This window comes from Mus caroli, unplaced genomic scaffold, assembly GCF_978045245.1.
Source record: "Mus caroli unplaced genomic scaffold, Mus_caroli_1 scaffold_3, whole genome shotgun sequence".
In the NCBI taxonomy this organism is placed as follows: domain Eukaryota; kingdom Metazoa; phylum Chordata; class Mammalia; order Rodentia; family Muridae; genus Mus; species Mus caroli.
Genome location: NW_028227258.1, coordinates 87,161,655 through 87,179,228, shown reverse-complemented (window position 1 = coordinate 87,179,228; position 17,574 = coordinate 87,161,655). Strand labels below are relative to the sequence as shown.

The 17,574-nt window shown below is 37.4% G+C and overlaps 1 protein-coding gene across 8 annotated transcripts in view; it reads right to left on the bottom strand.

Annotated features, from left to right (window-relative positions):
* Positions 1–17,361, bottom strand: part of Zbbx (zinc finger B-box domain containing) — a 131,772-nt gene extending 114,411 nt beyond the window's left edge. For 6 of the 8 annotated variants that reach the window (XM_021157875.2, XM_021157883.2, XM_021157881.2 and 3 more), the window contains exons 1-4: positions 17,282–17,361; positions 8,817–8,937; positions 4,948–5,061; positions 811–901 (exon numbers count right to left, since the gene is read on the bottom strand). In XM_021157875.2, the coding sequence (XP_021013534.1) occupies positions 811–901; positions 4,948–5,061; positions 8,817–8,884 (273 nt within the window). In that variant the 5' untranslated portion in view covers positions 8,885–8,937; positions 17,282–17,361. Of the gene's footprint in view, positions 1–810; positions 902–4,947; positions 5,062–8,816; positions 8,938–13,192; positions 13,214–17,249 lie in introns of those variants that run through there. The other 2 variants (XM_021157876.3, XM_021157877.3) reach the window with 2 other exon arrangements.
* Positions 17,362–17,574: the final 213 nt, after the last annotated feature.

The following is a 17,574-nucleotide window of genomic DNA, read 5'->3' as shown; positions in this document are numbered from 1 at the left end:
TATAAATTTTTAACCCCAAAATGAAAGAAACCTCCCTCACAAAAGGGATGGCATTGTATAATGAAATGCTTTTTCAGAAGCCAAAAAGTACAGAAGTGCCGAGTAAGATATTTGTAGGTGCCAAATGACCCAATGAAAGTTTAATGATAGGTATATAAAAATAAAATGCTGTGCAAGTTAAAATTCACGAAGTCACGAATCCTGTACCAAAGAAGCCCAGAGAAAAAGTTTTCCTTATATAAAGACACCTCTCTGCCTGCAATCATAAATGGAACATTTTACAATACACAACAGAGATAAAGTAAACCTATAGCTTAGGAAGTGCCATGCAAATAGTTCCTTAAACATCTTTATTCATGAGACCAAGAGTGTATAAATTATTATTATTCAAGAGGAATACAGCAACATTAAGGAAATAAGAAATAACACGAAGTCAGGACTGAAGCCTACAATCTGTTATATCATGTAATATTACTATTCACGATAATATAGAACAATGCCATTGTATTTTATATCCTTAAACCTACAAATGAATGAAACATTGTATCTGAAATTTAGAGAAAGGCAGAACACAAAATTTCTCCTCAAGGTAATTTTTAAAAACCTTCTGAAATATTTTATGTATATAAATTTTTTCTGTATGAAAGACAAAGGATATCTGAATAATTAATGCCTCATAGTAAGCCAAGGACAGGGAGCCTAAAATGAGGTTACTAAAGCAAGAGGAGTGGATCCCTGAGCATGGGAGACTACGCAAAGCCTGAAAACATATTCCATGCCCTTCTGTTTGGCAAATGCCATCTTTCTTACCTTGGTGGGATTCCCTTTACTTTGTGACGTTATCCTTGACAGGTTACGCAATTTGCTCACATTTCCAGATTTCCAGTGATATCCACTTGCCCTTCAACAGACAGAAAGCAAAATGTAATTATGGACAACATCCCCCCTTTTAGGAAATGTAAATTCAAGTGTTAGCATGGTAAACCTCTGCAACCTGGAAATAAGATATTAACCACACTCTGAGATATTAACCACACTCTATCTCCAGAGTACCACTTTATACACTCTTCTTATATATCTGTGACATGTAGAGTGATGATTCATAGCAAAATGTGCAAATACAGGTGAGGAATTCCATTGCCTGGCATTTACAATGATTGACTTTTATCAATTTATAGAAAAAATTTGCACATCATCCTATTGTGCAATTTTTAAAACTAAGGTATACACAAATAAAAAGGGGGGGGGGGCCAAATTGCTATACTCAAATATACAGCAGATATGCCAGATGATGGATCTTGAAAAGCATCTAACAAGTTCCCACATAGAAAATAACACAGATTACAAAGAAGGAAAGTTGTAATTTTACAGGTTTAAAACTGGGATTTGTACACACATCCATACATACACACACACACACACACACACACACACACACATCATTGTTTTGGATACAAAATAAAAGAATCAAATTTCACTGGACAACCTGCCCAATATCATACAGATAATGAATAGTAAACCCCAAATTGGAACCGTGGACCTCACTTTTCCTGGTCAATTTGTGGCAAGTCTTCACTTTGTCTTTGAGACTGTCTCTAAGACCTTAGGAGAGAATGTTACTATTCTGAAATTTTATTCAAGTTAAAGAATGTTTTAAAAGCCCATCCAGTTGAGGATCCACAGCTAAAGAAAATACAATCTGGGATGCTGACTCAAGAGACTTCAATATTCACATGAAAATGGCCATCCATATGAAAGCCAAATTAGAAATCTTAAGGTAGGTAGGTCAGCAATCAGTCACGCTGTTAATTTCATAAAGGTTTGAGTGTGATCCACATAATTATTGAGGTGGGGAGAAAGAGAAAAAGGGAGGAAGGAAGAGAGAGAGGGAGGGAAGGAGGGAGGGGAGGGAGGGAGGGAGGGAGGAAGGAAGGAAGGAAGGAAGGAAGGAAGGAAGGAAGGAAGGAAGGAAGGAAGGAAGGAAGGAAGGAATAGACAGAGGGACAGAGAGACCAGACATGAAAAAGAAAAGAAAAAGAAAAAAGTCAGGCATGGTGGTACACAGTTGTAGTTCCAATGGTAGGGAGTTGGAGACGACATATGCACCTCTCGCGTTCTCTGGATGCTTGGTGAAGTCAAGGCCAGTGAAAGATCCTGCCTCAAAAAGAACAATCGATCCACCTCTGAGAACTGATGCCCAGGACTTTTCCACATGATTGAACACACAGACACACTCACTCTCTCTCTCTCTCTCTCTCTCTCTCTCTCTCTCTCTCTCTCTCTCTGTCTCTCTCTCTCACACACACACACACACACACACTTTTGTATCTGCTCATACATACATACATATAAGCAACATTTACAGAAAAAAGTAAAGTAAAAGAAAAATATCATAACTGAACTGGAAAGAAATGGTTACTGATCATTATTATTAAAACAAAAGTCATCTGAAATGTCTTGATTAAATCAAGCTCCACTTACTAAGGAATATTACATAAATGTCATGCAATATATTCAATGAAGTCAAGAAATTAGACTCCAGAGAACCAAATAACCCTATTAAAAAATGGGATACAGACTTGGACAAAGAATTCTCAACTGAGGAGTACTAAACGGCTGAGAAGCACCTAAAAAAAGTTTAACATCTTTATTCATCAGGGAAATGCAAATCAAAACAATCCTGAAATTCTACCTCACACCAATTAGAATGGCTAAGATTAAAAACAGCAGATGCTGGCAAGGATGTGGAGAAAAAGAAACACTTCTCCATTTTTGGTGGGATTGCAAGCTGGTACAACAACTTTGGAAATCAGTCAGGTGCTTTCTAAGAAAATTGGACATAGTAATACCTAAGGACCCAGCTATACCACTCCTGGGCATATGCCCAAAAGATGCTTCAAGAAATAATAAGCACACATGCTCCACTATGTTTATAGCAGCCTTATTTATAATAGCCAGAAGCTGGAAAGAACCCAGATGTCCCTCAACAGAGGAATGGATACAGAAAATGTGGTACATTTACACAATGGAGTATTACTCATCTATGAAAAACAATAACTTCATGAAATTATTGGGCCAATAGACGGAATTAGAAAATATCATCATGAGTGAGGTAACTCAGTCACCAAAGAACCCACTTGATAAGTAGGTATTAGCCTAAAAGCTCAGAATACCCAAGATACAATTGACAGACCATGTGAAGCTCAAGACGAAGAATGACCAAAGTGTGGATGCTTCAGTCCTTCTTAGAAGAGGGAACAAAATACTCACAGAAGGAAATACGGGGACAAAATGTGGAGCAGAGACTGAAGGAAAGGCCATCCAGAGACTGCCCCAATTGGTGATCCACCCCATATACAGACATCAAACCCAGATGTTATTGTGGATGTCAAGAAGTGCTTGGTAACAGGAGCCTGATATGGCTGTCTCCTGAGAGGCTCTGCTGGAGCCTGCTCATAGCCAACCATTGGACTGAGCATGGGGTCTCTAATGAAGGAGTTAGAGAAAGGACTGAAGGAGCTGAAGGGGTTTGTAACCCATAGGAGGGACAACAACATCAACCAATCAGAACCCCCAGAGTTCCCAGGGACTAAACCACCAACCAAAAAGTACACATGGAGGGATCCATGGCTCCAGTTGCATTTGTAGCAGAGGATGGCCTTGTCAGACATCAATGGGAGGAGAGGCCTTTGGTTCTGGGAAAGCTTGGTGACCAAGTGTAGGGAATGCCAAGGCAGGGAGGCAGGATTGGGTATGTTAGTGGGCAAACACCTTCATAGAGGCAGTGGGAACAAGAATGGGATAGGGGGTTCCTGAGAGGGAACTGGAAAGTGGAAACATTTGAAATGTAAATAAATATAATGTCCAATATAAAATTCGAAAAATAATTTTAAAATGTAACACACATTTCTTAAAGAATCAAACTCTAAAATTAAATATTACTGAGACTATAATAAATATATTTGATTACATATCAATGGTTAATGATGGTTATTGGATATTGTATGGTTATCTCTTTGAAGACCAAACAGAACTGAATTTAACACACAAAGATCATTGCACATTTAATATAAGAAAATATATGAAATGCATTGTTTCATGCTTTGTGGGATCTGTATAAGTAAAATAACTTATATGCTAACTCATATATGAAAACACCAAGCGCACCCATGTATTCCCATAAAAACTTGTACAAAGATTAAATATTTGTGGAAAAAAGAATTTTATTCATTAAATGGGTCTAGGAAATGGATTGGTTGTGATCCTAGAATTAAAGAAAAAAAAGATTTTTTTTTTCTAATCATGTAACTGTCAGTTTCTTTTCACATATTAGCTTTATTTGTTAGGGTTATTAGAAAGTGAAACTTGCACAGGAAAATATGCAAGCATAATAATAGGAGATTTCATTGATAAAATAAAACAAATTCAACTATTGTTTGCTTAAGCTATTTTACATATACCTACAGGTTTAAATAACTCTGATGTAGTACATGGACACAGTTGTTCCTTGAGAGTTACGCTATGCAACAATGCCCTAAACATCAGCCTTGGTTGCAATTGTTTCATAGCAAAGAGTCAAGTTTGCATTGATTTCCTGTACATTCCAGTCCTTAAGTCACTGGGGACTACAACCTAAGAGGAAACCATGAGAAGAAAACAGCTAGAAACTGGAGAGGAGACAGAAGCCCTGGCTATTTTTTATACTACTCTGCTACATGTAAGTGACAGAAAGAGATGTTTTTTAAAAGTACAGGAATTCAATATTCCATATTCCTCAGAAACTGTTAAGGGTCATCAATCCACCAAATGTTTTCACTGGAACAATAAAAGTTATACAGAACAGTTTTTTTTTTCTATAATCCAGTTAAATTAACATCCTGTTTAAATCAGCATAATATTAGGAATGCTGTCTTTATTCTTCTCAAGCTCTCTGACGCATTCACTCACATAAGTTCTTCCTTTCCCTTGTTCCATGTGGACTGGAATTCTCGTAGTTTCTTTTCCATCTTTTGGTTCTCCAGTTCTAGCTGAATTTTCTCCATTTGCAGTTCTTGCACACATCTAAAGATCCAAGATTTGAAAGTCATTTAGAGCAAACAAACAAACCTCAAAGCAAGCAAATTTTATAGAAGTGTCTGCTCTTAAATTGCAATTATTAGTAAGGCTTAAATGATAGCACGGTTCATCCGCTGCCTATGCACTTTTTGGAGTCTATTTTTAAAAGTCAGTATTTGCCTGCTATTAATATTCTCTTTAAGCAATGTGTCTCTTCAAATCAAAAAGTTTAAAAGCACTATTGGCTTAAATAGGAGCCATTTATATATACACACAAATATCTATGGCAAGTAGAAGGAAGTTTCAGTGTTTTTACTCAATTTGTTGTTCACATATATCATAACATTGTAATTAAAACTGCTATTATTCTCCATTTACATAATGTACTCATTCACAACGCAAGGATGGAGATTAAACATGAAGTTTTGTATCTGCTAGGTGAGCACTTTACCTCTGAGCAATTTTATATCCTAAGCCTAAAACAAGTATTTTCTTCCTATAGAAACTCATTATTTTGAACTAGCAACTTTAAACCTTCCTTCATCCCTTCCTTCTTTCCTTTCTTTCTTCCTTCATTTCTTCTTTTCTTCTCTTTTTTCTTTCTTCCTTTTTTTTTTGAAACATAATCTCTCAGAGACCTATACCTCACTGAGTAAAACCCACTAGCTAGCCAGAGAACCCCAGGGCTCTGCCTGTCTCTGTTTGCCTAGCACTGGAATTATAAGCATATAACTCTGCACCCAGCCTTTGTTATATGGCTTTTCAGGACTGAACTCAGACCGTCATGCTTGCACTAACTGAACCATCCCCACAACCTTAAAATATTTTCTTCATAGTACCTGAAGATCCATTCCCTGTTAGTCTTAGTTCCTGACTATTCTACAACTAGAAGTCCAACCCAAGCTTCTAGATTTCATTATCTATTATGAACTTAAAGCTTTTCCTTCATGGTGTGATCCAAACTACAGAATCATGGAGATAAGAAAGAAGATTGATGTACAGAGGCAACAAGCCTTCACTAAAGAGCAGATGCACCAAGCTTTTATCCTCAAGTGGGAACAATCCATAGCAATATCTCAAAGTGACAGGCAAAGGCTGACAAAGGGTCCAGATGAGATGACTTAACTACAGACTGAGAAACCAGCAACTTTAGTTACAACCAAAAGATGTGGCTCACACTACTACACACAGAACTCTGAGGAGTGACAGAAAGCAAGACACAATTCAGCAAGGATACAGAGTGGCAGGAAATTCACTCAGGCTTGGTGTGACTGTACTGTTACTGAGGGAAGAAACTGCTGGACTTCCCAGTTCTACAGTCAGAGGATATACCATGCCATCACACTAAAGACATTTCTTGAAGTAAACAAAATTTGAGCTAAGATATATAGGTTTAAAGAATTTGGTCAGTCAAATGGAGGTGGTGGACATTGTGTTCCAGGAAGGAAAAAAGTATGCATAGAGGAAAGAGAAGACAACATGTAAGCCTAGGAGCTGAAAGTTCCTTCTGCAACTCACTAAGTGCAAAAATGGGAAGACGTCAGGAAATGGGCCTACTGGGTTGCTGTTGGCCTGATCACAAAGAATTCCAAGAGTGTAGTTTTCTGTGAACAGTGAGGATCACATCAGGATTACAAAGCACTTGATCAGAGTTGTGTTTATAAAGATCACTCTGTTGGATGATAAAAACTCAAATTAGAAGTAGAAAGGCTTAGAATCTAGACAGACAGCTAAACAATATCACCAGTAAAACAAATTGTAGTGACTATGCTAATATGAGGAGAGACAATCTGGAAAAAAATGAGAGCATCTGGTAAGAATAAGAAAATAGAATCAAGTGACCTTGTAGACTGACAGGTAGTAGATGACACAAAGGCACAAAGATGAAATCTAAAATAATCTCAGACTAGTGACTAGACAAACTGGGATTACACCATTGTGATTTCCTAGAACAGGGCTAAGATTCAAAATTAGTCCCTGGTGATATGTTTCAAATCTTACAGAAATCTTGTAGAAGATACAGTATTTCCAAAGTCCCAACTATATTTGATGAACAAGACAAAGCTGAAAATAAAAGGACTGTTTCTGAAAAATTGGCATGGTTTGTACTTGGTTTTACATGTGTCACAAAAATTAGAGTTTTTCACAAAGAGCCTTAAATAGTGGGTTAGAAGGGCAGGACACCGTGGCCAACCCTGGAGAGACCATGTGAACACAGCAATGACAAAAAAGAGAAACAAGTCTGAAATGTCATGGATGTTGTGGGTGAGCCAACATCAGAGTGTCAGACAATACAAAGATCATAAATAAGGGTGACACAGGATGGATGCTTAAAACAAGAAAACATGAATAGAGAGCCCCAGTGCCATAATAATAGTGTGTCTCCTCCTCCTTGCTCTAGTGAGTTTATGGATCACATACAGGTCTTTGAGACATAGGGCAAAAAGCAGTGCCTTATTCATTTTGAAGGTAGGTATCAATTTTACCATGGCATACCCTTATTATTTAGGCTTGACCCAAGTTGGCTAAGTCTTAAAAAACAAACACAATAGTTTATGATGTATGCACCTCAGCTAAAGCTTCATCTAACAGCTACCAAAGTAACTCTATCCCTCCTACAGAACTTGGGTATCTGCTCTCCTGTGCTTATACAGATTATGTTACACCAGGCCCCTGGGCTCATATGTCAGACCATATATCACACTATACTGGACTTGTAATTGTACATCATTATACCCATGGCAAGCTACTTGAAGACAATTATGGTTACCTCCCTTTGTAGTCACCACTTGCTCTCAGAGTAGGTATATGAATGATAGGCATTTGCTAACTGAATAGTTTGCAGGTAGAGATACAGAGAAGACTCATCACTGCACTAAAGTAATAAACATCTCCCTTCCTTTTTCTAAAACTCAAAACAGTGGCACTAAAAATTTGATGGCTTAAATAATCACCAAAACAACAATACATTTAAATATGGTAGCACCATGTGTTTGCATGCCATTTTCCAATTTCTTCAATGTTTTTTATACCCAGTGACTTAGTAGTGAAGAAACTATGACTTTTGAAAAGCTCTGAAGACACCACATAATTGAAAAACCATTGATCTGAACTAGGAAATGCAGAAACCAAAATTTTAAATGGGCAGCATTTCCCCAGCACATTCTGGCTTAGTATTTGAGAAGACTTCCAGTGACACTAGGTAGTTCCTGAGGGAAATTGTGAGCATGTGCCTTTAATACCCACGGAAAGTCACAAAATATTAAGGATATTCATAATTGATGTCCATGACATCCAGAAGTACTTAGCATTGCCTTGATGAATTTCCAGGTTTGTTTAGAATGTTCCTTTCATTCTTGGAGTTGTGATCTTCAACATAGTGTCCATGTTCAAAGATCTCTGACACTAATTGATCCTTTAGTCCTAATTTCATTTTAAATTCTTAACCCTAGAGAAGTTAGCAAATATAATCTCTCTTAAAGCACTTCACTCATTAATAAATCTGTTGTTTATAACTTCACATTTCAATTATTGTTAAATATTTTAGTACTAATATCAAAACTATGAAAGACCTTTAATTTGAAAACCAGTATGTTATTAAAATGGATTTATTATAGATTAAAACACAACAGGATAAAATAATAGAAGTAAGACTTTATGAAATTTAACTTTTACCTATCATCTGTTTAAAAAAAATATTTGATTATCCACACATAGAAACTTTAGCAAATATTTTACCTTAAAAATAAGTATGTACTTACTTATATTTTAGTTTCACAGAACTTCCAGGTTTCCCCCAGGGAATGACAACAAAATCTTTGGTATTCATGATTATTTATCTCTTACTGTTGTCTTTAAATTATTGTAACTTTGGAAAAACCTCTGAAAAATAACAAAAAGAATCAACCCAAAGTTAAAGCAGTTATAAATTCCAAACCACACACATAAGTTGAGAAAACAACTATGTTATTTAGCTTTGTTTGTGCAGTGCTGAAGACTGACACTAATGCTTCTGAAATATGCTAAGCATGTGTTTACTGACCCGTGAACCCAACTCCCAGCAAAGTGTTGGCAATCAAAATATTTAGGATGAGAAATGATCAAAGGTTGAGCAGCTATATAAATATTTATGTTTGTTACATATACACTACATGCATTTATATATACTATAGGTTACATAAATGTAACATTTGACAAAATTGAAATTTCATTGGTATCTATGTAAATAACAGACTAAGACAGACATGATGGCAGACATCTGAAGTAGACCTCAAAATCAACCTAGTTAACATAAAAATTCCCTGCATCTCAAAAAAGTAAAAAGGAAAAAGAAAAGAAAACCAAAAAGTATGAGTTAAAAATAAAGAATCCATTATTTTTGATAAATAAAGCATATATTCTGGTTCTTTCTACATTCAGGTAATTTAAAATGTGGTGTATAGCACAACAATATTAAGTCCAGAGCAGAAGCCATATTTGACCACCCTTAAAATTATATCATTTATTGATGTCATAACTATATTAGCTTGTATATGGTGTTTTCACAATGACCAATAACTTAAATATGCATTTCTTTAAATGTATTCCCATCTTCACAATGCATAACTCTTTATCAGGTAGCCTTATTTAAAAATAAAATACATGCTTAACATACTGAAAAATTAAAAGAACCCTTGACCCACAACCCAAATATCATTATTATGTATAAATTGTTATATCACAAAAATTAGTGTAATAATTTCCTAAAGGCATCCTGATATTCATGTGCAAAACTGAATATTCATGAGATAAATATTCTGATATTCTCACATATATATGTGTGAAACTTTAGTAGCACTCTTTTGCTAAGACTAGAAATTAAGGGGGCTGGAGAGGTGGCTCAGTGGTTAAGAGCACCGACTGCTCTTCCAAAGGTCCTGAGTTCAAATCCCACCAACCACATGGTGGCTCACAGCCATCCATAATGAGATCTTCTGGAGTCTAAAGACAGCTACAGTGTACTTACATATAGTAATAAATAAATCTTTAAAAAAAGAAATTAAAATACTTCAAAAACAATTTTCCAATGAGAAATAAATACAAAAATTTCCTTCCTAACTGAGTTAGTCAGAAAATTCAATTATTCAGAACATGCTTTTTGACTATGTCAAATACTCCTGGTTTTGAAAATATCTATTCTGTAATGCAAAACTACAGATTCTCATGCACCACTACTGTTTCAAAGCAATAACAATTGTTATTATCCAGGACTAGGGATATATCTGATTGGAAAACTACTTGCCTAACTTGCACAAAGCTCTAGATTTGAGCCAAAGAATGACATAAAGCAGGTGAGGTTAAGTGCATACTCTGGAGGCAGAACCAAGAAAGTCAGAAGTTTAAGGTCACCCACAGCTTCACAATTCATTCACATCCAGCCCAGGCTAAGATATGGACTCAAAAATATATAAATGTCAAAAGCTCTTTTAAAAATATTGCAGTGGCCACAGTTTTAGATGTCCAAACAACTTATGTTCCAGGACCCCAGTAAATATATACCAATACTGATATATTCATGGCACTGTATTGAAAGGTAAGGAGAATCAAGACCTAAGGAAATTAGTTTTTTCAGCTCAGATGGCTTAGAGTCAAAAAAGGTCATATAAACTCACATACAGAAGACATAAAACGAAGAAATATTAAGCGACATAAAACTTATAGATGTGAAATAGGCAAGAATTTGGGCTAACGAGCATTTAAGTTTTGAAGCATAAGGGCTTATAAATTAGAAAATCACTTGGATAAATATTCCATATTATAGTGAAAGAAAGAAAGCTCTGGAATGGGACTAATGTCAAGTCCAGTTTGGATAATGACCAGAGCGTGTGGGGGAGGGGATGCAGAGGGAAGCTGAAGCTTTCTATTGACTGGCTTTTGTTTTACCAGTCTTGGATATCAAAAACAAGGTTGTGTGTGTATTAGACAACCAATCTTAAAACACACGTCAACTCCAGCCTAGGCATTAAATTCATCCAGTGCCTAGTTTAAGCATGGAAAGTTACGCCTTCAACAAGGAAGAAATGGTGATTTTTTTTTTTTTTTTGAAAGAACAGAAGATAAATCTGGAGAGTTGGCTCAAAGAATTAAGGAGGGGAGCACTGACATAGAAGTTTCCATGCCCACATGGAAATCCATGTACTCAGGGCAATTTGTCAGCGTCTTCCTCTGCAGAATTGTCTTACAATATCACCAGAGTGGCCGCCATCAAAGTGACTTTGGAATGCTTCTCTTAAAACTGTCTGGATTATATGGAGACAAAGTGTGGATCAGAGACTGAAGAAAAGGCCATCCAGAGACTGCCCCATCTGAGGAACCATCCCATATACAGTCACCAAGCCCAGACACTGTTGTAGATGCCAAGAAGTGCTTGTTGACAGAAGCCTGAGAGAGCTGTCTCCTGAGAGGATCTGCCAGAGCCTGAGAAATACAGAGGAGGATGCTCACAGCTCACAATTGGACTGAGCATGGGTCCCCAATTGAGGAGTTACAGAAAGGACTGAAGGAGCTGAAGGGGTTTTCAACCCCATAGGAAGGACAACAATGTCAACCAACCAGACCACCCCATCCCAGGAGCTCTCAGGGACTAAATCACCAATAAAAGAGTACACATGGAGGGACCCATGGACCTAGAAGCATATGTAGCAAAGGATAGCCTTGTTGGACATCAATGGGAGGAAAGCCCCTTGGTCCCCTTGATGCCCTAGTGTAGGGAAATGCCAGAGCAGGGAGGCGAGAATGGGTGGATGGGTAGGTGAGAACCTTCATAGAAGCAGGAGGAGGGGAGACAGGAGAAGGGGTTTCTGGGGAAAACCCAGAAAGGAGATAACATTTGAAATGCAAATAAAGAAAATATCCAATAAAAAATTAAAAAGCAAACAAACAGTCTGCAGATAACTATCCTCTGAGAGGCTCTACCCAGCAGCTGACTTGAGACTGATGCATTACATTACCGACAAACATTACACTGGGGCTGAGATCCCTATTGAAGAGATAGGGGAAGGACTGAAGGCTCTCAAAGAGATGGCAACCCCCTAGGAAGAGCAACAGTATCAACTAACCTGGAACCTAGAATCTCTCAGAGACTATTCCACCAACCAAATAGCATATACATGTTGGTCTAAGGCCCCAGACATATATGTAGCAAAAGACTGCCATGTATAGCCTTAGTGGAAGAGGATGTGTCTAATCCTGTAGAGTTGTCCCAGGGTGGGTGAATAAAGAGACTGCCTGCCCGCTCAGAGGTAAAGGTTAAGGGACATGAGAGAAAACTCTATGAGGGGGAAAGTGGAAAGGGGTAGCATTTGAAATGTAAATTAATTAATTAATTTTAAAAACTGCATAGTCAGTCATATTCAACAAGCATGCAGGTATATTTGATTGTGGGGAAGTGATAGAGGAAGATAATGAACATAAATATATACAAATACATCACACACACAGATACACACAAAAGGGCAGGGAGAGAGGGAGAGAGAGAAAGGAAGAGAGCCCCACTTGATAACTTTATAAAAGCTTATACTTTGTAATTATCATCGAAAAGATAACACAAGATAATCCCCAGAGTAAATGTTTCTGGTTAATCAAAATAATCTATGTAGTCCTAATTTCCTTTGCATGCTGGGATCTGTGTGTGATGCAGCTTTCTATGGATGTGCATATGCAGAAAGTTTAACTTCTTCACAAGGATAGATTTTATCTATACAAAGAGTGAGAAAGGCATGTAAATCCCATTAGAATGAGATGATTTGGATTTACAGCTTTGATGATAATGTGATTTAACCAATAAACAATCTTATTCTGAGGGCAGTTCACTTCACTGAATGCAGTTAGTGAAGCTTCCTTTCAATTAAGTGTTTATCAAGTCATGCACATAAGCCAATTTATTGTATGCATAAAAATGAAAGATTATAATAGTGAGTCATGCTGTTCTGTCTACTTCTTTGGGTAAAACCAACGGAGGATTAGTCATCTTTTTCAGGAAAGCAAAGCTATAACAATGTCTGAATCATAAATAGCAAAGCATAAAGCTTGAGGTACAAAGTAAAATTACAGGATACAAGTAACTTCTTTTTTTCTAACAATCTGTTTATTCACTTACTTATTTTATATGTGTATGACTGAGTATATGTATATGTACCACATCTGTGCAGTGTTCACCAGAAGTCATCAAATATCCTAGAACTGAAAGGACAGATGGTTGTAAGTCACCCCACATGTATTTTATTTACCTGGTTGGGTTGTTTCTATAGCTTTCTTACCCGAGATCCATTTTGACCCATTCATATGCAACCAATATGATATCAGATACAATTGCAGTTTAATATTGGTTATCCGCCTGTTTTCATTTTAGAAAAGACCACTCTCTTTCCACAGAATGGAAGAAATGAATATTGAATGATCTATGAAGCTAGAAAATGATGTGCTAGAGGTGTGCCGGGTTCCCAAAGTACTTGTTACTGTACATCTGGTACAATGACAACTTTGAGAAACAACTGTCTGCAGCAGGATTGTCCATGCTTTGACCTTGAGAAACAATATGATAATCCAATAATTTGACAGTCAAGAACTGTGTCATTAAGACAACAGAAACTCAAAAATTCCTTATAATAGTTTAAGTAAGCTTACAAGTCTAGATTATGCTCATAGGTATCCTTGGATCCATATGGCCAGCAGGTCAGAGATGAAGACACCATCCCTTAATTGAGAGGGTTTTGTGAGTTACTTGATTCTTCTAATGACTCAGACAGTTTTATATCTGAATACTTAAGAGCTACAACCAACCTTTTTTGTCTTAAATTAAGACATGTTTTTAAAGTTTTAAACCATTAGAATGTTTAGGGGATAGTTAAAAACTCTGAGGTCATTAGGTAATATAGTACATGAAAATCCAAGGCACATGAAAAAATGTTCAATGAAAATTAATTTAATTAGAAAATACTTTCTTCACACTACTAGCACTTGGAAATTCAAGACTCATGAAAGAACTGTTAGATGAAAATAAAGTTAATTAGAAAGTACTTTCTTCGGGAGGCAGAGGCAGGTGGATTTCTGAGTTCGAGGCCAGCCTGGTCTACAAAGTGAGTTCCAGGACAGCCAGGGCTATAAAGAGAAACCCTGTCTTGAAAAACCAAAAAAAAAAAAAAAAAAAAAAAAAGTACTTTCTTCAAACTACTAAAGTAATGTTAAATTTAAGTTTAAATATATCTGATATTAACATTTACTAAATCCATGTTGAATCTCAGTTGTTTCTCTTTTTTAATAGGGTATTTTCTTCATTTACATTTCCAATGCTATCCCAAAAGGCCCCCATACCCTCCCCCCAAATCCCCTCCCCACCCACTCCCAATTTTTGGCCCTGGCGTTCCCCTGTACTGAGGCATATAAAGTGTGCAAGACCAATGGGCCTCTCTTTCCACTGATGGCCGACTAGGCCATTTTCTGATACATATGCAGCTAGAGACACGAGCACTGGGGGGTACTAGTTAGTTCATATTGTTGTTCCACCTATAGGGTTGCAGATCCCTTTAGCTCCTTGGGTATTTTCTCTAGCTCCTCCATTGGGGGCCCTGTGATCCATCCAATAGCTGACTGTGAGCATCCACTTATGTGTTTGCCACGCCCTGTCATAGCCTCAAAAGAGACAGCTATATCAGGGTCCTTTCAGCAAAATCTTGCTAGTGTATGCAATGGTGTCAGTGTTTGGAGGCTGATTATGGGATGGATCCCCAGGTATGGCAGCCTCTAGATGGTCCATCTTTTCATCTCAGCTCCAAACTTTGTCTCAGTAACTCCTTCCATGGGTGTTTTGTTCTCAATTCTAAGAAGGGTCAAAGTGTCCACACTTTGGTTTTTGTTCTTCTTGAGTTTCATGTGTTTTGCAAATTGTATCTTGTACCTTGGGTATTCTAAGTTTCTGGGCTAATATCCACTTAGCAGTGAGTCCTTTTGTGATTGAGTTACCTCACTCAGGATGATGCCCTCCAGGTCCATCCATTTGCCTAGGAATTTCATAAATTCATTGTTTTTAATAGCTGAGTAGTACTCCATTGTGTAAATGTACCATATTTTTCTGTATCCATTCCTCTGTTGAGGGGCAAAATTTTTTAAGGGAGGAAGTGATCATACATAATCTTCAGCCTAAGAGCCTATGTGTGAGCAGCTTATTGAGAAAACATGTTGCCATGTTTCCCCTGCACAGGCCATGCTTTAGGCATTAGAAAATTAAGCATATAAGGGTGTTAAGAGAACCAAAATAATTGTTCTATTATTTGTTCTATTACACGTTGATTTTAACTCTAATTGTGGCTCTACACACTCAACATCATTAATCCAAATAAAAACAATCTGAATACCTAAATAAACCCAATGTTTTATTGGTAAATATTCTTTTCTCTTCCCCAGTCATCATCTTCCACACATTAGAAGATTTAAAATTTTATAGTGATGTATCTGAAATACCACTGAATACATTTCTGGAATCAAGTTTCTTCTCTAGTTCTGTAGGGCCAATAAGATGGCTCAGCAATTAGATAGAAGCTCTTCTCAATAAGCCTAAGACTCTAAATCTGAGCCTAAAAATATACAGGGTAGAATGAGGGAACCTACTCTCTCTTCATTAATCTTCTGATCTCCACAGGTCACACACACACACACACACACACACACACACACACACACACACACTGAAATAAAGATTTCCAAAAGGAAAAAATTTTTTCAAAGAGTTCTTCTGTACACCACAATAAATATGGCCCAACAACTCTGCCTGTCCCTTGAGATTTTTACTGTGCATAGCCTTCTTTAGTCTCTGGTTATATGCTTCTGTTACTCTGCTCACTGACCAGTTTGAAGGCCTCTTGTCTTCCTGTTTTCTCCATTGGGGGTGGGCGACTTCTTTGGAAACTGTATGTGAAGCTCATTTACTATTATTGTCTCTATTTTGCATAGTTGCTAAAATTGGTGCTACTTTCTGGGCAGCCCAGATATTTGAGTGGCATCCTTTCATTGATCTTTGCATATCTATCAATCACTTCCTATCTACGTATCTCACATTATGGATGATAATGCACTAAGTTGGAAGTATTTCAATTTTCTACTACTTTTAACACAATTCACAATCTTATCTAGGAAGGAAACCATTAACTCTTTCCTCCCACAAAACAAATCTGATTGTATTTTTACAATCTACTCCAAGGTATGGCTTAGCAATCAACAAATTACATCAAATATCTCTGTGTAGTATGAAGTACAAATGAACAATATGAGCATGCATTTATTACACCAGCCTCTCTAAATATTTGTTCTGATGAAGGAAATAAAGACATACAAAAAGCAAACACGATAACTATTAAAAAAAAATAGCAAATGTTTTGAAAGAAGGAAAGATAGGAACTAATTCCAGGTAATTCCTTTGTTATAAAACTGGCAATGTTATGGGAGTCAGGGCCGACTTCTGTGTAGCCTGGAAGGTTAAGCAATAAGATTAGGAAAAGAGTTTAAATCACCATAGGCATAGAATTTGCAGTGTTAATCCTATATAGATTCACTTTCACAAAATACTTTAACATGACTTGCCAAAGTCTCTGTTAATGCCTGATTTGGCTTAAAAACAACATGAAAAAGCAAAGAGGAAAAAAAAGGAATAAACACTCACTGCCTCAGGTATTTCTGGAACCAGGAATCCCTACTAGACTGGACTTCTGGAGGGAAGTGGGTCAATGAGAACAGACATCCAGAAAGAAAGCGCCAAGGGGATTGTGTGATTACGTTGTTTTCTCCAGTAAGTATGTGTTTCACAGGGCACCAATGAATTCAAAAGGTAAAAGACAAGCATTTGAAAGGAGCTTGAAAATCCTATAATTGATAGAGGCTCGGCTCTATCTGAGATTTACCTTAAGTTTATGTCTGCACTAATATCATTGACCAACCTCTTTTTAAAATTAATTTATTTATTTTAGAAACGTATAACTCCTGAGCCAGAGCCCGGTCTGGAAGCCCAGGAGCCTACATGTCAAGGGTCCCGCAAAATCTGCTGGATCAACCAAAGCTCTCCTCCCAATCCCGCCAGGATTCTTCCTCTCCTGTCGCTCCACAGTCTACACAGCCCAGACCCATCTCATCACCAGGCTTTACCCGCAATATCGTACACCCTTCACCTGCTGTATGCACCCTTAGTCCTCCAACTCACCACCTGCGACCCTTGTTGCAGCTGCTGCTGCTCCCACCACAGACCGGAGCTTCCGCCTTGGTCTCCTTGGTTACCGCGACATTGGTACCCATAGCAACCAAAATGCTTGGGCTCGACACTGCCGCTTTCCACCTGCAGAGGGAGAAAGAGAGTCTAGTTTACTATGTATGAAAAACAGCGAAGGCCCCCGGGAAAGAAAATGCAATGAAATTCAACAGGTGTGTGTTCGGGTGGCATCAGCCTGGGTTGATCTACATTTACTGATCTGCTACAATACTGCAAGCGCGGATCAA